General features: G+C 41.1%; 1 protein-coding gene across 3 annotated transcripts; it reads right to left on the bottom strand.

The window, feature by feature from the left end:
* Positions 1–7,195: 7,195 nt before the first annotated feature.
* LOC123499209 (N-chimaerin-like) lies at positions 7,196–21,604 on the bottom strand. Of its 3 annotated transcripts, none has more exons than XM_045246940.1 (10): positions 21,476–21,604; positions 17,709–17,780; positions 15,503–15,701; positions 14,591–14,828; positions 13,801–13,955; positions 12,991–13,127; positions 12,503–12,688; positions 11,544–11,681; positions 11,064–11,169; positions 7,196–10,521 (listed from the first exon to the last, which is right to left on the bottom strand). In XM_045246940.1, exons 1-10 carry the CDS (start codon positions 21,489–21,491, stop codon positions 10,314–10,316), a joined length of 1,455 nt encoding a protein of 484 aa, XP_045102875.1. In that variant the 5' UTR covers positions 21,492–21,604; the 3' UTR covers positions 7,196–10,313. The 3 variants fall into 3 exon arrangements, with proteins under 3 accessions (XP_045102875.1, XP_045102876.1, XP_045102878.1); XM_045246941.1 differs by having other exon boundaries at positions 21,499–21,598; XM_045246943.1 differs by lacking the exons at positions 17,709–17,780; positions 21,476–21,604 and adding an exon at positions 15,888–16,112.
* Positions 21,605–22,206: the final 602 nt, after the last annotated feature.

Here is a 22,206-nt window from a genome sequence, read left to right on the forward strand (position 1 = left end):
TAGCACGGGCGTGGGCGTTGGTGAGATATACGTGTTGTCAGGCGCTTATCAGATTCCCTTTCCTCTGTCGTCTTCAGTGGTTCTCTACACACTTGTCAGATCGCTACACGCGCTCTTGTGCCAAGGACGGACGCTGTTCTTGGCACAGACAGTCAATCAGTCAGTCAGTGTGTCAGCCATTCAGTCAGCCAAATAGTCAGTCAACCAAACAGTCAGTCAACCAAACAGTCAATCAGCCAAACAGTCACTTTGCTAGAGGCAGTCAGTTAGTCAGTCAGTCCATCTATCGATCAGTCAGTGAATCTTTCAGTTAGACAGGCAATCTATCCGTCAATCAGTATATTCATCAGCCGGTCAGTCAATCAATCAATATTCATTATGCAAAACAAGGAAACACACCACCAATAATTACCTCCACAATCACCACCACAATCACCACCACCACCACCACCACCAATACACAACACACTGACACCACTACCACCAACACTTTTTTAAGGTGTCTACACAGTTGCATCGTTTCATCGTTGCATATCACCTTGTGATACGATACGGTGCATCAGGGTATTTTACCCACTGTTGCGTGTCCGCGTGCTGTATCATCGTTGAGTGATGCAACAGTGTCATTGAGTTTGTTCCTGACCGTAGCCATGATTGCAAATGTGCAGTTGTCTGTGGCCGCGTTTAGTTTTATTCATGATCGTCAAATCAATAGAAGGAAGTGAGAGTGACGGCGTTGGTGGGTGTGTACACTCTATGCAAGTAGGCACATGTGCAATGGAACAACCATTTTGGCTGACTTAAAATTCCAGCATGTGACTAGGAGAGAGGCGACGGCGATAGGGAGTGGTGAGGGAAGCAGCAACTGAATGCATGCCAGTGTGGTGACACTGGCATGCATTAAGTTTAACATTACTAGTATTTCCATGCAACTATATTGTGGCATCACATCACCTAAGTTGCTGTGGCGACATGCAAGAAATTGTTTACTAATTTAACTTCACTTGCAAACCAGATATTGTTCTGCATATCTTTCAACTGATATGAAAACAGATCGATACATTATGCATTTTATTGTATCAAGAGATATTGTGTTATCATTAGAAATATATAGGAGTATCATTCACAACGCATCGTCATATCAATAGGAATAAAATAATAAATATAAGTAACAAAAACTGCAATCCGTGATAAAACATTGGCCAGAAACTTAAATTAAATATTGCATTGAAAGATTCGCAAAACATCATCTTTGGAAACACGTAACAATACCTTTGTGCTTCACCTCAGAAAACAAAAAACGACACTTTTGTTGTCTATCTTCGAGACACACAAGAAGGAACACGTTCTTGTGATCACTACAGACAGAGCCACCATGTCTACACCACACCTTGCAATAGGGTGAGAAGCACTCCACTACTACTACTACTACCCTTAACAACTACTACTTGGTACAAATCTACTGTCATGGCCTGGCAGCAAGACACATCGTGTCATCCACCTCGATGCACAGCTGTTGATGTGTGACTAGCATGTATGCTCGCTACTCTCCCTCACTAAGAAGATGGCGTCTTCTAACAAGGAACGTTATCTTCACTCACTACGTGGTGAATTCCAACATGTAGTGAACACGTTTGTCATTCGGTCCTTAAGATCATGATAGGTGACAGGAATGATGAGTGATGAGTAGAGGGCACGTGTCCCAAGAGGTTACTTTCCTCTGTTGGTCTACGCTCTCCTCTTTTAAATACAATATACATATGTCCACTACATGTACATTCCTATCATAATGCTATGCATAACTTCTACATACCAAAGTTTTCTGCTGGTGTACAAAAGGCATTGCAAAAAACCTTACCTACTACATATCTACAACTGTGTACAAAATCTACAAATTTATCCCTCAAATCTACAAATGGTCAACTATTACACCAGTGATGAAGATTCGTGGCCAACCTTCAGAACTTCACTGGTACGTCTCCAAGAATCACCCTCTTCCTCCTCTTTCTCCTGTTCCTCTTGATCCTTTGGCTATACCGGCAGTAGCAGTCTCGTGTCTGTTGTATGTCTTGCATGCTCACTCCAAACACTTCCCTCACTTCTTTAGTGTTAGTAGTACTGAATCCTGGAACGAGATTTGAAACAATATTGAAATGGCGTCAACAGTAAGAAGTTTTGAAAAAAAGATAAATAAATAACACAAAAGAGTTAAAAACCTTATAAAATGAGACACATGGAGATAAAAGTGTAATGTGCAAACCACAATACTCACATCATGGTCACTCAACACTTTATTCTGGGCTTGCTTCGCTGTAGTCATACTCCTGTGGGAAGAATATAATACCGTCCTGTTCAGTGGTGCATGCAGCCGCGCGCTCCTGTCCACCTCAGTGCCTGTTGTCTTGTGGTACACTGTGGTTGGAAAAGCTTGTGAGGATGATAACACGTCGACGCATCTTCAGAAACCCGACAAACATCTGTAGAGTGAAAATGGATGGTGCGACTCCACGCACTCGTCAACGTCTGAGTGTGGAGAAATACACTTCAGAAACATAGATTTATTAGAAATTAAGGACAGAGGTTAAAAAAGAGGGAGTAACGAGAGATTTACACGCATTTCAGGAACAAATATTCAGGAATACGTTAAGGAAAACTACAAAAGTTACATCGCTAATAAGAAATGCATATGGGAACATAAAATTATACTTAATCATAAAGAACAACCTATCCGCAAATCGCTGATCTTAGTCATACTCGTGAGACTAAATGCATGTTCATGTATGCCAAGAATAACATGAGCACCCTTGAATACCATATAATAACTTCTTTAGGCTGCTAAATGTAGAGGTAAAGGGCTGAGAAGTTTAAGAAGACACACCGTAGTGACAGTGACTGTCCAGGCCTGTATGTTTAGGAGTTAAGAAGGGATAAATGAAATTCGGTCAGTGTGGAAGTTGTTGTCCCTTTCGCGCCTTCCGCTCTGACCAGCAGTGTATTCGTTTGGCGGTTGCTGCAATTTGGCAGAGATGGCAAACGTGGCTCGCCTCCTCAAAAATGGGAGAGATCACTACTTCCGCTGTCCATCACTGGACATATGCCCATATACGCGACCGCCGTACACAGGCATTATTAACGCGACTGCGAATAGGTCACACGTATCTTACACAAAGATACCTGTTGACCAGGGACCCTCGGCCCTATTGTGATGACTGCCTGGTGCCACTTAAGGGACGGCACCTGCTGGTGGAGTGCCCTAGTTTGATGGACTTAAGACAGCGCTACCTCTACCGCTGTTGCGGTAGAGATAGCGGTGTCTTTTATCTCTCTGAGGTCCTCGGACCAGAGTGCCTGGACCAAGGCCATAATGTTTTTAAGTACCTGGGGGTAGCTGGCCTTCTCCCCAATCTGTGAATTTTATTCTATAACGTGTATTTTAATGTTTTACTTAATCTAATTGTATTTTTAGATAATTTTAATTTCATAGTTTTTAATTGCTTTTAGTTTTTTTTTTTTTTTTTTTTTCCTTTATAGTTTTTAATTGCTTTTAGTTAGTTTCTTTTTACGATGTGTCTTTTTTAACATATTGTAGCGGCGCCAGATGACCCTTGACGTTGCGGCGCCTTAACCAAAATCCAATCCAATCCAATTCAGTAAGTCAGAAGAGGATGCAGGGAGAGAGGGGAATATTGGAGATAAGATGTTGGGATGTACTGATATAACAGAAGTGATGGGGAGCAGGACAGTAATTATCTAGAGTTGCTCATTACTACACCTGTGTCCAGTATTTTTATCTCAAGGTGGGCAGAGAAATTTTCCTTAACAAGTTACATAGTAGATAGTTGGGGTTATGATACAGTTTGTGATTGGGTAAGTTTCTAGTGTGTTTATTACAAAAATTCCTGAAAAATTTACAAATCAAATGACATAACTGTAACAACTTCATCACACCATGCCTGTGTTGTGCCATACACTGTGTTGAGAGCTCTACATGGCCATGTTACAGTGACCACTACCACATCCCCACACAAACAATGGCTATGCTGTGGGGACACTTGCATTCTGTCTTCAACCATCACTATAACCCCACATACACTTGCATTCTGTGGTGCTGTCTTCAACTACCATGATATCCGCACACAAACAATGACTATGCTGTGGGGATGCTAAAAAAATAAAAACTTCACAAATAAACTGTCCATAAACAATGATTGTGAAGCTCTTGCCTGCGTGTTGCTACTCGTAAGACAGTAAAACAATTATCTGTGTTCCGTTGTTCTGAAACTCATGATGCCTTAATAAAAACACCACATGTACATCACGGTCTTTCTAATGTTGTCCAGTTCCTGTTACGAACTAAAATGAGAAATCAATGTACGTAAAACAATCAGACACAAAACAGAACACTTAGGTTCCAAGCACCAAGGGTTCTCACAGTGGGCCTTGGAACACAGCTACTCTTACAGGCAAGTCTCAGCTTCCTTCACTTGCTACAGGGACAACAGTTTAACCCTTTCACTGCAATACACAATTCAGAGGGTCTAGGCCCGGGAACAACAATTTTATCCGTTCACTGCAATATACAACAATCTATAGGACTTAGAACACTGTACAAAATCATCACAAGGCCCTACAAGAAAGAAAAAGGGATAAAATTGGTCTTTCCCAGTTTCTAGCTTGTATGATGATTTGAGGTGGGAATAAACAGATCTCAGGATAATTTGTGAATGTGAGAGTGAATGACATGGTAGGCAGCAGTGAAAGAGTTACCAGCAATGATGTGAGATCAACAAACCCTCATCCCTAATCACTTATACATTAATGGTGCATGTGATTGTACTGTGCACCTCTGGTTGTACAGAGTTCATGTGCATCTGTGTAGTATTGCTGGCTGGGTTTTGTGATGCATGATACTGCATGGAAGCCTTAAGTCACTAAGAAATGCATTCATGAAAGAGTTTACCAGTTTATCTTACATACCTAATGTTGCTATAGCTTTTGACAGCTCCAAAAACACTGAAGCTCTCATGTGTGTGTGTGTGTGTGTGTGTGTGTGTGTGTGTGTGTGTGTGTGTGTGTGTGTGTGTGTGTGTGTGTGTGTGTGTGTGTGTGATTCACCTCCTCGGTCGCCTGCTGGTCACCCAGCCAGTCTTCCCCATTACGGAGCGAGCTCAGAGCTCATAGACCGATCTTCTGGTAGGACTGAGACCACAACAAACTCCACACACTGGGAAAGCAAGGCTACAACCCCTCGAGTTACAGCCCGTATCTATTTACTGCTAGGTGAACAGGGGCTACACATTAAGAGGCTTGCCCATTTGCCTCGCCGCTCTGGGATTCGAACCCGGCCCTCTCGACAGAGTCGAAAGGCTAACCACTACACTACGCGGTGTGTGTGTGTGTGTGTTAGTTTCACAGCAAACATTTCCTAATTAAGATGCAAAGCAGTACAGAGAATCAGATCTACAGTAGAACTAGAAGCATCGTAACCCTTGAACAAATACGTGCACAAAGGCAGTTTACACAGAAGCAGCTTGGACCACCTTAGTTGGCAATAATAAACTAGACTCTGGTGCTGAAAGCTTTCTCTATGTTTGAAGCTTCATGTGTCATTCTGGTCTCCACACTCTCATCAGAATCAGGGCAACAAACGCACTACATACTTAACAAGCCTACCAAGCTGCTTCTGATATCATTTACCAATAAAAAAAAAAAAATGGAATAAAATGTATATCTTAGGATGAATATAAATGCAATAAAAGTCTATTTTCTCTCCACCTCTCTCTCTCTCTCTGAGGCACACAAGACTATCATTAAAGAGAGCCATAACTTTATAACCAGCAAATATAACTATAACGCTACATTTTCCTATCACTGTTCATCAAAAACAACTGAGTGCTGCTGGGCAAACAATGAAGACATAGTAAGGCTTTGTACCATCTGAGGCCTTGTGGGTGAGCTGAGGCAGAGGTGAACACAGATGAGGAGCAGAGGTAAAGGGTTTCCTATGGACAGTTTCCTAGACAAGGATACTTGGGAGGGTCTGTAGGGTACATGGAATCTTTAAAGGGATACCAGTGTGCTGTCTACTGTCTTCATACTCTTAATTTTCTTATGTTAAAGTTTGTTTTTGAAAAGCACATTTGTTTTCATAAGGTACTGATGATATCACATTCATGGATCACTTCATCTAATATAGTTCTTATTGTGTAAATTAAAAAGTAATTTCCCTGCATCTTTTTTGTAAGCAAAAGTTATACAAGTACTTATTTGTTAAGAAGGCAAAGTAAGAAGCTACTCAGCTGCTCACAGAAAGTTTTGAATGCAGGGACCAGTACTGACTGACAGAGGTTTGGGACCCAATGCCTTCTTTTTATGTATCCAAGGCTATTCAGTGGCTCCACTCTCACCACAACACAAGACAGAGACACTCAAGAGGAGAATTGTCTTGGTCTTCATTACTATGGCTGGATGCAAAGCCACTCATCTTGTGTACACTTGCAACAGATCAACTCAAAGGAGGATATCTGCAAAATGTATCTCCTTGTTGATCAGAATAAAGCCACTATTCCTGCCCAGCAAACTTGACCACTGTGTGTCCAAGTGTCCTTCCAACATTCTTGAGGGAAAATCAGTTTGATACAACTGGAGCTTTCCCAAACCTACTGAGTACAATGTTATAAAAATTCACAATGCAGAGTAAATTTGCAGGCAACAAATAGCCAATATATATATATATATATATATATATATATATATATATATATATATATATATATAAACAACGGACAAATATATATATATGTAAAAACTATATATATGTGTAATCATTAAGAAATCATTCAAGCAGTATTACAAAGCATTAAGTAAAACAAATAACCTGAAATAGATGACATGAGCATGGTCAGTTTAATAAATATTAATAAACAATACAGAAAACGAAGTTCTCTCACCTTAATACACCACCTACCAGACAATAATTTGCCTATAACGGACAATCGCGCGCATTTTTAATATTCATCCATAGATTAAACCAGACTCCAGAATTTGTCCGTAGTTTCCGAAATCCGTTGATGGGAGGTCCGTTGTTTCGAGGGTCGAGTGTATGTATGTATGTATGTATATATATATATATATATATATATATATATATATATATATATATATATATATATATATATATATATATATATATATATATATATATATATATATATATATATACAGTGGAGACTCAATACTTGAACGTCTAAATAGTCAAACTTTTCAATAGTCAAATGCAAAAGTTCGACTTAATACTAAAAAAAACATCTATTAGTCGAACGTCCGTCCATATGGCTGTAAACAATGGGTCTCTCCCTTCCTGCCACCCCATGCGCCCCACCAGGCCTCCGCAGCCAGTTGATCCTTCGATGTCCTAAGAACAACATTGTCCTGCACCTTCTCTCTTCTCTTGCATTTAGAAACTAAAATGGCACCGAAAAGGCTTGTTAGAGGTGAGAATAAGCCTACAAGAATGTAGAACAACCATTGAGAGGAAAAAGGAGATTATTGATAAATACGAGAAAGGAGGAAGAATAACCAATCTTGCAGCTGAGTCCTGTATGGCTAAATCTACAGTAGTCACAATCTAAAGAAGACAGAGCTCATTAAAAGAGCTGATGTGGTGATTGGTGTGAAAAAGCAATTCAAGCGACCTGCGGCGGTGGAAGAAATGGAAAAATTGTTGATTGGATAAACCAAAGGCAGATGGCTGATGATTCTTTCTCAGAGGGCATAATTTGTGCGAAGGCTAGGCTGCTGCAAGTAAAGGGTGGTTTGGGAATTTCAAGAAAAGAACTGGAATTCATTTTGTTGTGAGGTACGGCAAGGCCGCAAGTGTTGACAGAGTTGCCGTTAAATTTAAGAAATTTGTGGATAAGGAGTGCTTAAGCCCACAACAGATCTTTAATTGTGATGAAACTAGCCTGTTTTGGAAAAAAAGAACTACCAAACATGATCTATATAACAAAGGAAGAGAGGTGTTTGCCAGGACACAAGCCCATGAAAGACAGGCTAACCCTGCTTCTATGCATCAGTGCTAGCGGCGACTGCAAAATTAAACCGCTGGGTTTTTTTTTTAAACTTGGGTTTAGCAATGGCTGGAACGAATTACCTGATTTATAGGTATCAAAAGCCAAACTTTTTAATACTCGAATGGCCATTTGGAACTAATTCAGTTTTAGTATTGAGTCTCTACTGTATATGAATAATTTCACTTCAGTAATGAAGCTGCATAAAAGTCCAAAATTTCAACAACACACACACAATGATTCTATTCACACTTTTTGTGGTTCTTCCCTCAATATAAGTTCTAACTAATAAAAGTATATAACTTGTCACACATTTTGAAGCCATCACAGCAGAGTGGGGCAAAGAACACCTCAGGGACGGAAGGTATTGGGGGGCGTGTCTGCTGCGTGAACTGCTAGATGTGCTTGAGTACACGTCAGGCCCCTAAGAAACATGTAAGCAATGACTCTTGAATGCATGACCAGAGAACAGGAGGATTAAAACAATGGAAAGAAGAAAAGGGCAGAAAGGAAAAAAGAGGTCATCTGTAGCAGCCATCTACCACTAGAAGTTCTTAGAAATGCCAGACATCAGGCATAGATTTTGCATCATGTAAAATGGGTCTTGGCCAAGGGAACAATAAAACATGAAAACAAATCCACTGAAGGTGCCAGTTCCTACAGATTTACAGGTCAGCCATTCTCTCATTGAGCCAAATTGGTGCATAATAAAAAGGAGGAATGTATGAATTATGTTCCTCTCACTTATTCACTGATACTTAAACATACACATACCATTTATCAGAGCACCAAGAGTCCAAAGCTGTCAAATTCATGGATGGATGCTAAAAAAACCCCACACTATTCTCAAAGATTAAAGCTGAGCTGCACACGATCCATGAGCAGAGTAAGAGCCTGGTGGAGAGAGCCAGGAAAGCAGCCATGACAGGTGCCGTGTACTCAAGGACATTTGACACAAAACAATCAGGTAAACATCAGATGAGGGCAGACCCAACCTTCCTGCTGTGGATCTTCACACCACAGTAGTGTTCATGAGTCTTGGCTAAGGACTAGAACCATCTCATTCTGCTGTACAAATGTAAACATTGATAAAATGGATATCGGTTACAAATTAACTTCTATGGCTACAAGAAAATAAGTCTTCGTTGTAACTTTAGCCACTCAGTCTTAAAAGCTTAAGGAGTAAGGCAATTGTTATATATAATTCTAGAGCTTATAGGAACATTAATCATTAGTACTTTGGTTCCTCTGTATATCAATATATTGCAAGTTAAAGCTTTGTTCATGAAATCACAGAATTCTTGCAAAATAAAACCTTTTGCATATCTTATAAATTCCTCTCATAACAGTGATGTGATGCCAAATGATAATTTCCTGTTGTAGTAAAGATAAAGAACCAAGAACTGCCATCACATTACAACAAAAACAGAAGGAAGACGGTTCAGGGAGTCTAAACACAAAACATTAAAAGTAACATACAGGCAACAGTCAAAGGGCCACAAACAACACAATTCATGCCACTTGTGCAACTGTTTAAAACAATGCTGGCATGTCATTGGACATTCACATATTTACATTTAGCAGAAGCATCAAAACATCATTGATGAATGTTGTTGGCACTTAAAAAGCTTTTCTACGGACTTACTTTCTTCACAACTCTATAACGGAATAAAATTTGTAATAAACCAATAAAAAGATTGTCCTCTTACCTGATGTCTTGTTTGGGTTTCCTCCCTTTAAGAGGACTCTCAATCTGGTGTACAGATATAAACATCTACATAAAAAACATACACATCTACAACTTCCATGCAATATTATGGAAACACAACAGTGACAAATAACATTACAATAAATAACGGAATATATGTTGCTCCCTTTCTCTTCTGCTTTAAAGAGTAAGCAACGGGGGAGCTGTTAAGTACACAAACAAAAGGAAGCGAATGTAGCAGTGTGATAATAGATATAAGGACAAAATGAAAAGAAGAAAAGAATGAGTATGAATACAAAAGAACACAAGAAAAATAATTGTGAGGGAAGAATCACGAGGAAGACTGGAGAGATAAGGCAGCCAAGTACTAGATTTAAGTATATAAGAAGAAAAAGTCAGGAAAGACTGGAAATCACACAAGGGAACAAGAACATTAGGACAATGAACAGGAGAGGATAGAACTTAGAGTCAGGAAGAATGAGGTAAGGCAGTGAGCGAAGTAGCATCTGTCAGCTTTAAGAGGTTCCCAGTGTGCCTCAGGCTGTGGTGGTGTCCTCAAACACATCCTGATGGTACAAAATGAGCAGCTCCACCACTCTCGGCTCCTGCGATGAGTTGGCCAGTGCAAGGAGGTCAGCCGGCTGTAGCGTCTCTGTGATGGGGGCGGTCTGGATCAACGTTGGGGCCAGGACGGTGCTGAGACTGGTGGCTGTCATCTTGTTGACCGCACTGTGCTTGTATACTCTTGGGGAAGAGAAGTGGAGGTTGTAGTGGATGTGTGATTGTAATAGCTGCTTTTTTATTTATTTTTTTTTTTTATGAGAGGTGGTAATAGTGATCTGTCTTATCTATGCTTGCTCCTCTGTATGTAGTGACCATGCATATTCCTTTCCTCTCTTTCTCTCAAGTATTCTAGCACTTTGTATTTCACTTCATGGAGAGTATTCCTACTTGCCTATTCTGTTTCTTGGAGACTGTTTTGGGAGAGGTGACAATGGTGAAGTCTTGTCTTGTCTTGTCTCTGTTTGCTCCTCTGTGCATTTCAACTGGACACAATGACCTCTCTCTCTCTCTTTCTCTCTCAGTACCTCTCTCTCAACAATTCCAGCATTTTGTATTTCACTTTCTGGAGAATCTTCCAACATTAATATCTACCTGCATGTCTCCTTGTATTAAATTCAGTGGCTCCATGCAAAGAAAAGTTATCACTATTGAAGAACGAGTGTTAATACTAGCTGGCTACTGCATGGGGTAGACTATTAACAGGTGCAGGGAGAGTGACATACCTGCCCAGGTGAAGAATGATGGCCCTGAGTGTGGAGTAGTGGGCAGTGGGCAGACTGAGCAGTGAATCCTTTATGGAGGACACTCGGGCATCAGGGTCACTCAGTTCTGCAACAGAGATGACACAAGATTTTAAAATACCCATTCCCTCTATTGAGTATATCTAGGAGTTACAATATACATTCTCTCTATGAAGTCTATCTATCTATCCATCCATCTCTACAACAGACTTTGCACATCAGTATCACTCAGTTCTGCAATAGAGATGATAAGAGGAGCTAATATACCAATTCCCTCTATTGAGTATATCTAGGAGTTACAATACACATTCTCTCTATGAAGTCTATCTATCTATCTATCTCTACACCAGGGTAACTCAGATCTACAATAATGATGAGGATAATCAAAAGACCCATCTCTCTAGTTCCTATTTTTTTCTGACTTTCTACTTTCTCCTCACAACAGCTGCCTGAGAGACTTACTACAAGCTATCTGGAGCTGCGTGAAGCATTGTGCAGTGATCAGAGGAATGGGCAGCAGACGGAGGTACAGCTTCAGCACACCAGCCACCACATTGATGTCCCCCACCGCTTTCTCATTAAGGTTCACATTATCGCCATCTGCCAGTGTTAAAATCCAGGCAAGACAGAGAATAGAGTTGTGAAAGGATGTGTTGGAAATTATCAGGTAAGAAGTTGTAGTTATTACTCTCTCTCTCTCTCTCCACATTAACTTTATTCTTCCCTCTTCCTTTTCCTCTTTCTTCTCTAACCATTTCCATTCCTTTTATCCCTTCTCTTAAACATTCCACTAGCTTTCTTTCCTTTCCTTCCTTTCTTTAATCTGATTCCTTTATTTCCTTTCTTCCTTCTTAACCATTTTTTCTTGCTTCCTCTCAGTCTCTCCTTTGCCATCTGCCAGTGTTACAATTCGGGGGAGACAGAGAAGAGTTGCAAAAGGAAGTATTGGATATTATAAGGTAAGAACTTGCAGTGATTACTGTTTGATTTTGAAGTGAATATAATGACAGTAACATTATCAGCATGTCAGTGTGAATGTTGAAACAGGAAGGTAAGGTAAGTAAGAAAGCATTGGATATATATAACAAGGTGAGAAGTTCAAGTGTTCGTTCTTGTGTTGTAAAGTGTAATGTTGACAATAACACATCCCAATATCAGTGATGGTATTATTTGTGTAAATTTCTTCCAATCTCCTTTTAAAACTGAACATCTACCACCATCTTTGAGAAATAGTAACATCTAATACCTTATCTTAACAGTCAATTTCATCCAATCTCTTTCAACCTAGTATCCACCACACCTTCAGAATCAGTCCCTTTCAATCTCCCACCCATCACACTACTTAAGAACCAATTTCATGTATCCTTTTTTCAACCTACTAGCATTAGCACACCACACAGATGGCCACATAGTAACCTCACCTCTCTCAAAGGCAAGCTTGAGCGCCTCCACCTGGTCCTGGGATCCTGGCACTCTGTAGATGCCTTCAGACGTAAGACCTCGTGCCTCTATCTCTGAGATGCATTCTGTCAACACAGCTGGCACCTCTGAATATCCTGGCCCTCCCTTCCCTCCCAGGCTAGTAGTCAGGTCAACCCCAAATATGCCTGGAAGGAAAAAAAAAAAAAACACTGAATAAATTTTTCTTCATTTTTCAATTCAACATGACACAAGAATGACAGAGAAAGGCAAATACTTGAGGAAAGATTGTTCATGGCTGCAAAAAGTGGGAGACTTATGAGCCATGCAAACTTGTACAAGAAAATTTGGCATTAAATGAAATGAAAGAGACAAAGGTCACACACGAAGGAAAAATTGTCTATGCTTACAAAAAGTGAGACCCATCTATCATCCAAATTCATATGTGAAAGTAATAATGTTCAATGAAATGATGATGATGAACACTTACTCTGCAAGTGCTTGAGGTCTGGAGAGCAGTCATTGGGAACCTTACAGCTGCACTGCTTGTGGGCCTTGAAGCCGCAGTCCTGACACTTCACTCCCTGAGACACAAAACCCCACAGGAAGTGACCACAGAAGCCACACCTGCAGGAACCATCAACAAAAAGTTAACACAAGGGTCAATTTGCTGCAATATAGTCTGCAGAGGAGGAGGTGTGCATGATAAATGTGAGACAAGAAATATGAGTGATCACAGAAGCCAAACCTGCAGGAATTAATAACAGAATGGACAAAATAAAACATGACAAATATCAGAGGGGAGTTTATCTATGACTGCAAGAAGTGTGAGACTGAAAAAAGACATGGAGACAATGCTTAAAGGTTATGAAAAGACAAAAAAACAAAAATCGCTCTAAAGTCTAGTTATGGTACTCAGGAAGTTGATGGACTGGGACACAGCAGACTGGAGGCATACATTACAAGCAACACTTCCCACAGCACTCTATAAGGAGGGCAACAGTACAATCATATGAGCAATAAAGCACTTTTCTTCACCCCAAGATTCCTCTCACCAGAATAATACATAGACAGCAAGACAACACAAAATAAGTAAAAGGGGCTCTGTTTTTCCTCGTCAAATAACCATCCCAATGTTCCTCTCATTACAGGATTCCATGGAGAGTAATACGGCAAGAACTAAGAAGAAAGAGCCCTGTTTTTCCTTGCCAGATAACCACCACAAGGTTCCTCACTTCACAGGATTCCATGGAGAGGAAAACGACAAGAACTAAGAAGAAAGAGCCCTGTTTCTCCTCACCAGATAAGGCCACTGAAGGTGTTGACATTGAACCTGTGAGGCCTCTGTGTGTTGACCTCCTTGGCAGAATCCGGGGAGTCGTCAGCTTGCCTCTCCTGGGTGGACCCAATGTAAAATGTTGATCCATGCACTCGGTCAATGGCAGGCAAGTCGTTCTGGTGGCAAGGGTCAAGATAAGGTCAAACTTAATAATGCCAAGATCTCGGGGAAAAGAATCACTAACTTAGGTACTATTTCAACCTTTACAATGCTGAGAGAGAGAGAGAGAGAGAGAGAGAGAGAGAGAGAGAGAGAGAGAGAGAGAGAGAGAGAGAGAGAGAGAGAGAGAGAGAGAGAGAGAGAGAGAGAGAGAGAGATTAAAAGGATTAAATAATCCTCAAGTCATCACAAGGGAGCCCCCCTCCAATGAAGTAATTTGTCCTGCTGCTAGGCAACAAAGGCCATATAGCTGCTAGATGTCATTAGTGGGGTTCGAATCGATGCCCCGCAATCTACCACCATCGTGGCAGAATGCGGCGCCTTAATTCACATGACCATTAAGGACACAGAGAGAGAGAGAGAGAGAGAGAGAGAGAGAGAGAGAGAGAGAGAGAGAGAGAGAGAGAGAGAGAGAGAGAGAGAGAGAGAGAGAGAGAGAGAGAGAGAGAGAGAGAGAGAGAGAGAGAGAGAGAGAGAGAGACTAAACAACACAACAGCACCTTCACAAGACCCATCCCACCAATCCAAAACAGAATAAACCAAAACAACCCAACAGCACACATCCTCCACCCTGCATCCCTCCAGCACACACCTCCTTGCCAGCTGCAGGTGGCTTGGGAACCCTACTGGCACGAGTGAGGGTGTAATAGGGAGAGTCGGCGTAGGAGGCAGCTTGCATGGCCTTGAGCTGCTCCCCAGCCCGCTGCTCAATGAAGAGACACACCAGTCCGTCAGCCACCAGGTCGTGCAGTGTGTCAAACCTCTTCTCCCCAACGTAGTGCTTCTGTGCGTCATAGAAGAGGCGGTAGTGTTTCACCTGCCTGCTGGACCTGTGGGGAACTCAGACGTCAGGATTAGGAGAAAGAGGAGGGTTTGTTGGAAGAGAGAGGTGTTGGAATGTGAGGATTAGGATGAAGAAAAAGAAAAAGAGTGTTAGGATGTGAGAATTAGGAAGAGCAGGAGGATTCATTGGAAGGAAGGAAGGGTGAGCTACTGATATGTGAGGATAAGGAGGAAGAGAAGGATGAGGAGGAAAAGTAGGAGGATTTGTTGAAAGAGAAGGATGAGGTGCTGGGATGTGAGAATAAGGAGGAAGAGAGTGTTGGAATGTGAGGATCAGGAAGAGGAGGAGGAGAGTGCTGGGAAGTGAGTATCAGGAGGAAAAGGAGTGTTGGGATGTGAGATTTAGGAGGAAAAGTAGGAGGCTTTGTTGGAAGAGAAGGATGAGGTGCTGAGATGTGAGAATAAGGAGGAAGAGGAGGAAGAGAGTATTGGGATGTGAGGATCAGGAGGAGGAGAGTGCTGAGATGTGAGGATCAGGAGAAAGAAAAAGTTGAGGTATTAGTAAGCATGTCTGAGAAAATAATGGTGAGGAGGATAAGGAACTGAGATGTAAGGATGAGGTGAGGATGCGTGTTTACAAAAGTCATGGTGAAGAGAAGGACAAGAAACTAGATCTCTCTCTTTCTGTGTCTGTGTCTGTCTGTCTGTCTCTCTGTCTTACCGCAGGCTGAGGGTGTAGAAGCCCCGTGCCTTGTTCCTCTGCCGCACCAGGTAGGCCCCGTCTTGAGTCAGCAGGGACTGGCACTGGTTGGAGCTGATGTCCCCGTGGTACTCTAGGCCATAGTGGGGCGGGCTGTCTGGTGGCCGGTCGGTGCACAGGACGGCAGCGGGTTTGGGTGCCTCCTGCTGCAACTGGTACACTGTAGAGAAGGGAAGGTATGATGCATGCCTTTCCTCAGTACTGGGGGGCTAAGATTATTTCTATGCAGGACTGTTGTCAAAGGTCAGAGATACAGTGTCAACAAAATAATGGAAAAAAGAACAGCATCTTTGGAAACTATAAATAATATAAGCACAGCATTGTTCACATCACTGCCTCACCATACCCAGCATCTGTTTCCTCATCATGAGCACTTCAAAGGTCACACAGATTATAAGACATACTCCTGTGTATGTTATTATTAGTCTATCAAGAGAATAATTAAAGAAAGCCAAATCAGCATCTTTGAAATCACTACACACTACACAGTAGACGTCACTCCCTCAGTGTCCTCACCATCACCTCACTACCGTGCGAGAGTGATCTAATGCACAAATATACACCACGGCATCAACACCACTACAGTACTAGTCCACTCAGCACTTCTGCCCTGCTTTATACACTGGCACTTTGAACTGAGCTGCCGGCAGTGTGACTCATCCTCATCCTGCTCACAAATACCATGCAAATATATTCCCCAAACAAAATTACCAAACTGTATTGAACTGTAGAATGCTACTTCATATCCTGCAAAAGTTCAATAAATAGCAGAGTATACTGGATATAATACTCAGTGCCTACTTGAGTTTATGTGAAGAGATATGCAGTAGTTTAATTAAGACATGCCTACCCTCATGCCTATTGTTGATGCAAAAACAAGTGTTACAGGATGTGGCCTGATAAAGGATGGTGACAGCAGTATCCTCCTAATCTTGAGGTTCATGTAGCATTAGGACACTGCTAACCTCTGGCACACTCTAGAACAGAGGTTCCCAAACTTTACCATGCTAAGGACCCCCCAGATATTTAAGTCCCATCCGAGGACCCCCAGCCAATCAGAAGTTACTATTACCATACCAAGGTACCCATTATATGATTACAATGCAGTAAATTTACTATTTGCATATTCCTACACGAAGAAAGTCTTAAAATAAACATTTGAAATATTTTCAAAAAAGTCTGACGACACATGGCGCAATCGCTGAATTTTAAGTGCTTAAGTGTTTTGTTTAAGTGTTAGTGAGAAGAAGAAAACAAAAGGGAAGTTATTTGTGATCAATTCAAGTAGTGAGTCATTTTTTATATAATTAATTCCATACTTAAGATTACTTAAAGATAATAATACTACTTATAATTTCCTTTCTAGACTTAAATCATTCCTACATATTTGAGCATTACACTACGTCGTAATAAATTCAAATTAACCCTTAAACCTCGGGGACTTTAAGACTTTTCACTCGCGCTAACTCGGGAGGTTTGGCGAGAAACACACAAAATAGCTTGTATTCACATACTGATTATACTAGGAAATTCAATAAAGAGTGAGTACAAATGATATTATGTCCACAACCGACTCTTCCTCTTTGCAATGCAAAAAACCAGAAGCATCTAGATGCTATGGTTACCAAAATATCACAGGTTGAATGAGGTGCTATCATCGGTGTGCGTGGCGATCGGCTGCGCCGGCACCTGGCTAAAGTGAAAGAAAACGGGTACCTTCTATCCTCTCTCCTAAGGTTGGCGGGAGAAGTAGCGGACCCCCTAGGACCTTCTCAGGGACCCCCAGGGGTCCGGGGACCCCAGTTTGGGAACCACTGCTCTAGAACTCCCTGCCTGCTTCTGTACTTCCACTGTCACCTCTCATCTTTATCCATGAGTCTATGAAATCATATTTTAAAGACTCCTACTGACCCAACAATGGCACTTCATTACTAAGTCTATTCCACTCATCCACCACTCCATATGTGAACCAATTCCCTCTCATCTCTTCTTACCAATGTAAGTTTCCCAAGCTTGAACACATTACTTCTTGATTTTTGAAGGGAAGAACCACACACCAGTCAGGACTCATCAAAAACATTACGTACACAGAACATGAATGGGAGTCTGGTTAATTTTGACAGCAATCCAGCTGGGAACACCAAACTAATAAGGGTCCAGTACTTACAGTATGACTTCCACATTGAGGACTGACATGGCTGGCCACCACCTTCGCCGCCACCACCGCTATTCTTGTCACCTGCAACAGAGAAAGGTGGTGAAGTGAGTGGCACCTCTAATGCAGGTCAAACTTTTCCACTCAATACATGCAACTTCTTTTTAGGATATAATTCTATGCAGACCAGATTGCTCAGTCTATTATATTTATCTATGTTTCATTCCCTGCCTGCCTACCTCCCTCCTCCAGCTCCTTACCAAATTTTCCATACTCAATACCTGTGACTTCTTTTTTTTTTATTTCTGTTCTCACTGCAGCTGCTCAGGTCTGTATAAAGGCTTCAGCTTAATGGACCAGGCCTGATCACTACTAGTATTTTGTGTGTACATAAATACTGTCAAATAAAAGGCCAATAAAGTAATCAATATCAATATCACTCTCTCTCTCAGCTATATCAATCTTTTTCTTTTTTATATACCATGTGGGGTTTTCACAGGAATTTATGGGCTAAAGGGGATACATTTTTGGGGTACCTCCTGTCTCAAAGCCCACTTACTGGGAAACTGTTGCCCTGAGTGAGGATGCCCAACCTACACTCAGACTGTGGACCTATTGTAACAAATATGTGGCTCTGTGTATGCTGAATGTGAACAACTTTAATGAATTTTGGTAGTGCATTTCAATCTATAAGTTTTGATAACTATATGTACATATATGGAAACCACCCTTGCCTGAGCTCAACATTTAAACAGATCACTCAATAATGCATGTCAAAAAGTTTATTATGTCTTTGTGACCAGGATTCTTCTGAGTATGGGTCGGAACAGAAAATTAGGTCATAAGTTCTAGTTCAGTGTGTCGCCATATCAGAAGCAGATACAGGAACAATAGAACAAAATGTATAGTGTGTGTGTGTTTGTGTGTTTCAATCAGCTTTCTCATTGGTGGAATAAAGATACAATACAATGACACATGTACTGGGTCGTGAAGGTAGGACATCAAATCAAACAGGGTCATGATAAAAAAGTTTGAAGAAGATTATTAGAGGCACAATATTATTCATTGGCAATTCACAGGTAAAGGTTTGCTGATCATAGTAACCATTTCATTTCTCACGCCCAGAACTGCCATACATCACAGGTTAGCCAGAACATTCGCGATTCTGAATTAAAACGAGTCCCAGTTATTTTTTTCATTTATTTATCCAATATTTTTTTAAATGTTGTGGCCTATAGCACCTGTAGGCATATTTGAAGAGTATATGTGGGAAACTCTGTTCAGCTTCTGCTCATTAGTGGCACAAGCAATTTTATTTATAGTGGTACCCATAATAGGGCCCACATCACCAACCAAGTGCATCTTTGATATAACCACCTAGAACCTGGGTATCATGGTGACATGTAGGTAACTTTAAACCACATCTGAGAAATATTTATCCATATATTCATTTCCTTTAAACTTTAAGATGAGTTACTTTGTCAAGTAAATGCATTTCAGATAAATCTTCTACAGTACCTTAAAATATAAATCAATAAAAATAAACTGCATTCTCTTCTCTACAAGCCTTTTATTTTATCTATTCCATATATGGTAAACATCAAATATTCTGGGTTAATACACTATGCAGTTCTGCACAACTATGATCTTTGATGTGGCCCTTGCAGTGAAAGATTTGTCGCCCCCCATGGTCTACCTCCTCCTCAAAACATTTCCCCTTTCCCAACTCCACCTACACTACAGGAAATTTGCTAACCACCACCACCACCACAACAGCAACCACTACTACTGCTACTGACACCTACTACTACAAAAAACACCCACCTGAAACACTTATCCCTATCTATCCTGCTTTATTTACATTTCCTCCATCTATTATCCATAAATTTGCAGTTTCAACCAATATACCGTATCTCATATTTCTTTTTCCCTATGTCTAACAAGCTTGGGGACCTCCTGGTAAAGCAGGGTTTTAACCTAACCTAACCTTACCCCATTTTACCCGATAGGGTAAAATGGGGTTAGAAATGCTGGTAGAAGTGTGATCTAGACTGTGAGAATGAGTAGTTACGTGTGGTGTGTTGGTTGAAATTGCAACAATACCATCATTTTATTTCTTTCTATCTCCTGTTTTAATCCACACTTCCTCCATTTATTATCTCTGTAAATCTTTAGAACAGGACCTCTCTAATCTGTGCAATAATAACACAAAATGATGAGTAGTTAATGGAGAACACATACCTTGTGGTCTTGTTTGGGGGTCACACACGGTTATGTCACATTGCCTCACTGAAATCAGAGATGTCACTCGGAGTCTAAGTCCAAATAGTAAACATTGCTATTGTCTATTGTATATATCTGGGGTTTGTGGGTAACTGCTGAATAGGATTCTTATTGTGTCTATAGTTCTTTTGTCCAATGACGTGCCACCACCTCTTAACACTACAAGCTGCGCTAATGGGAATTTGCTATATGTATTCGTAGGCGGGGCACAGCTGGGCAGACAGGTGCACAGAGATTTGTGTGTGCAGTTGAGCCATGGCCACCAGTGACATTAGTTGTAAAGGTTGCAAATTTGATTACTGGGAAATCATCGCTCCTGCGATGCAAGTCAGTGAACAATTGAGAAGCCAGGACCTTCATACTTTCGTTAAGGTATTGTGAGGAGGGGTATTGGTAGAGGTAGGGCATATTGTGTGAAGCTATAAGAGAACCGGTGGGGGGAGGGAAGCTGCCCCAAAGCAAGGATACGGTAGGTTATGTTTATGTTAGGGTTAGGTTAGTGTTGCAAGGGGGGGTCGGGGGGGCAGCCCCCCCGGCTAGGTTAGGATACGTTAGTGTTGGAGGGGGGGGGCGCAGCCCGCCTGGCTAGGTTAGGTTACGTTAGGTTAGGTTTATGTTAGGGTTAGGTTAGTGTTGTAGTGGGGGTCCAGGGGGGACAACCCCCCCAGTTAGGTTAGGTTTTTGTCCTTAGATTTTTTTGGATCGCCATATCTCACCTCTTTTGGTTCCCCAAAAACCCCGATTCCCCACGTGCCCCCAAGCTTGTGAGGGGGGAAAGGGGTTAATAGAAAAGAATATGTAAAGAGTTGCTGTTCTATAGATTTACCATTATCTCTCTCTCTCTCGTTGACCAATAGCGTGGATTTATATACTGTATGTGACGTCAAATCAGCTGGGTGGAGGAGCTGCGAAGGGGAAGCCGGGAATCAAGGAGAGCGGGCGGGACGTGTTCTTTAAGAGAGTGCCCACTTTACTACTACTAATACATTTTCCCTTCTCAACTTCACTTACAAGACAGGAAATTCACTAACACTCACCACAACAAGAACAACCACTGCTACTACTATTACTATTACTACTACTACTGAAACCCTCTTGACAGCTACTACTACAAAAAATGACCACATTAAACGCGTTACTACTACTAATACATTTCCCCTTCACAACTCCACCTACACTACAAGAAATTCGCTAACTACCACCACCACTACAACAACAACAACCACTACTACTACTACTGAAAACCTCTTGACAGCTACTACTACAAAAACAAACACGCCCACTTAGAACACTTTACAACTACTACACTACCACTAAACACCACCATGATTACTTAAATACTTAATACAGACCCTTCTCCCTAAAACAACCAACACAAACCTTCCCAAGACTCAAAATTCCAAAAATAAAGTAAAAAAGTAAAATTTTGACACCCACTTCCTCCTTACTTAACACTTAGAGCGCCACTTAACACTGGTGGCTCCCCCCCTACTCACCACTGTCCATCGTCATCACTCACACGGCATTGCTGCAAAGGTACTACTGGCTCAAAGGACACAGTGGTTTAAAAAGAGAAGTGTACGGAGGAGGAAGAGCGCACGTCCATCCCCCTTCCCACCTGAGCCGTGACTGGGGAGTGGAAGTAGTGGGGAGTGGGGACAAGGAGGGAGGGTGTTACCAAATTTTCTGGTGAAACTCCGCTAGCCTTGCTGTGAAAATCTGCTAAATTATGCTAAATGTAATACGAAACTATGCTTAAATCATGCTAACATATCATCATCTAACTTTATTATACGGAGTCACTTTGATTGATCCTATATAAAATAACAAGTGCATTCTTAACGTGATTAAATGGAAGATTCATACAACTCAATATTCTCAAACACTTTTATTGTGCCTCACTTTCACTATTTCAAAAGGCTTTATTGAAGTTAACACGAGTTTTTCTTTTAAGGTACTTTTTGACAGTTTTAGAGGCAGATTGACGAGATTTCTAGATTATTAAGAGGAGAAAATTTAATACCCTTGAAAACCCCGCTAATCATCTGTGACCTTGGGAAATAGTAATGAGAGAGCAAAGCGTTTCTAAACACAGACCAAAGTAAATATCCGTTGTAGTGAATAAATTTCGATAAATTTTTCAACTAGAGCCAGTCGGTACATTTATCATCTTAAAAGGAACATAAAAAAGTGCAAATTATGAGGTACATTATCTGCTTCAGAACAC

Source organism: Portunus trituberculatus, chromosome 49 (assembly GCF_017591435.1).
Source record: "Portunus trituberculatus isolate SZX2019 chromosome 49, ASM1759143v1, whole genome shotgun sequence".
Lineage (NCBI taxonomy): Eukaryota > Metazoa > Arthropoda > Malacostraca > Decapoda > Portunidae > Portunus > Portunus trituberculatus.

Coding starts and splice junctions, on each gene's coding strand:
- LOC123499209 (XM_045246940.1), bottom strand. Junction 12,689..12,990: donor AGACCTCAAGCACTTGCAGA/GTAAGTGTTCAT, acceptor TTTTCCTTCCAG/GCATATTTGGGGTTGACCTG. Junction 11,170..11,543: donor GCAGCTCCAGATAGCTTGTA/GTAAGTCTCTCA, acceptor TCTCTGTTGCAG/AACTGAGTGACCCTGATGCC.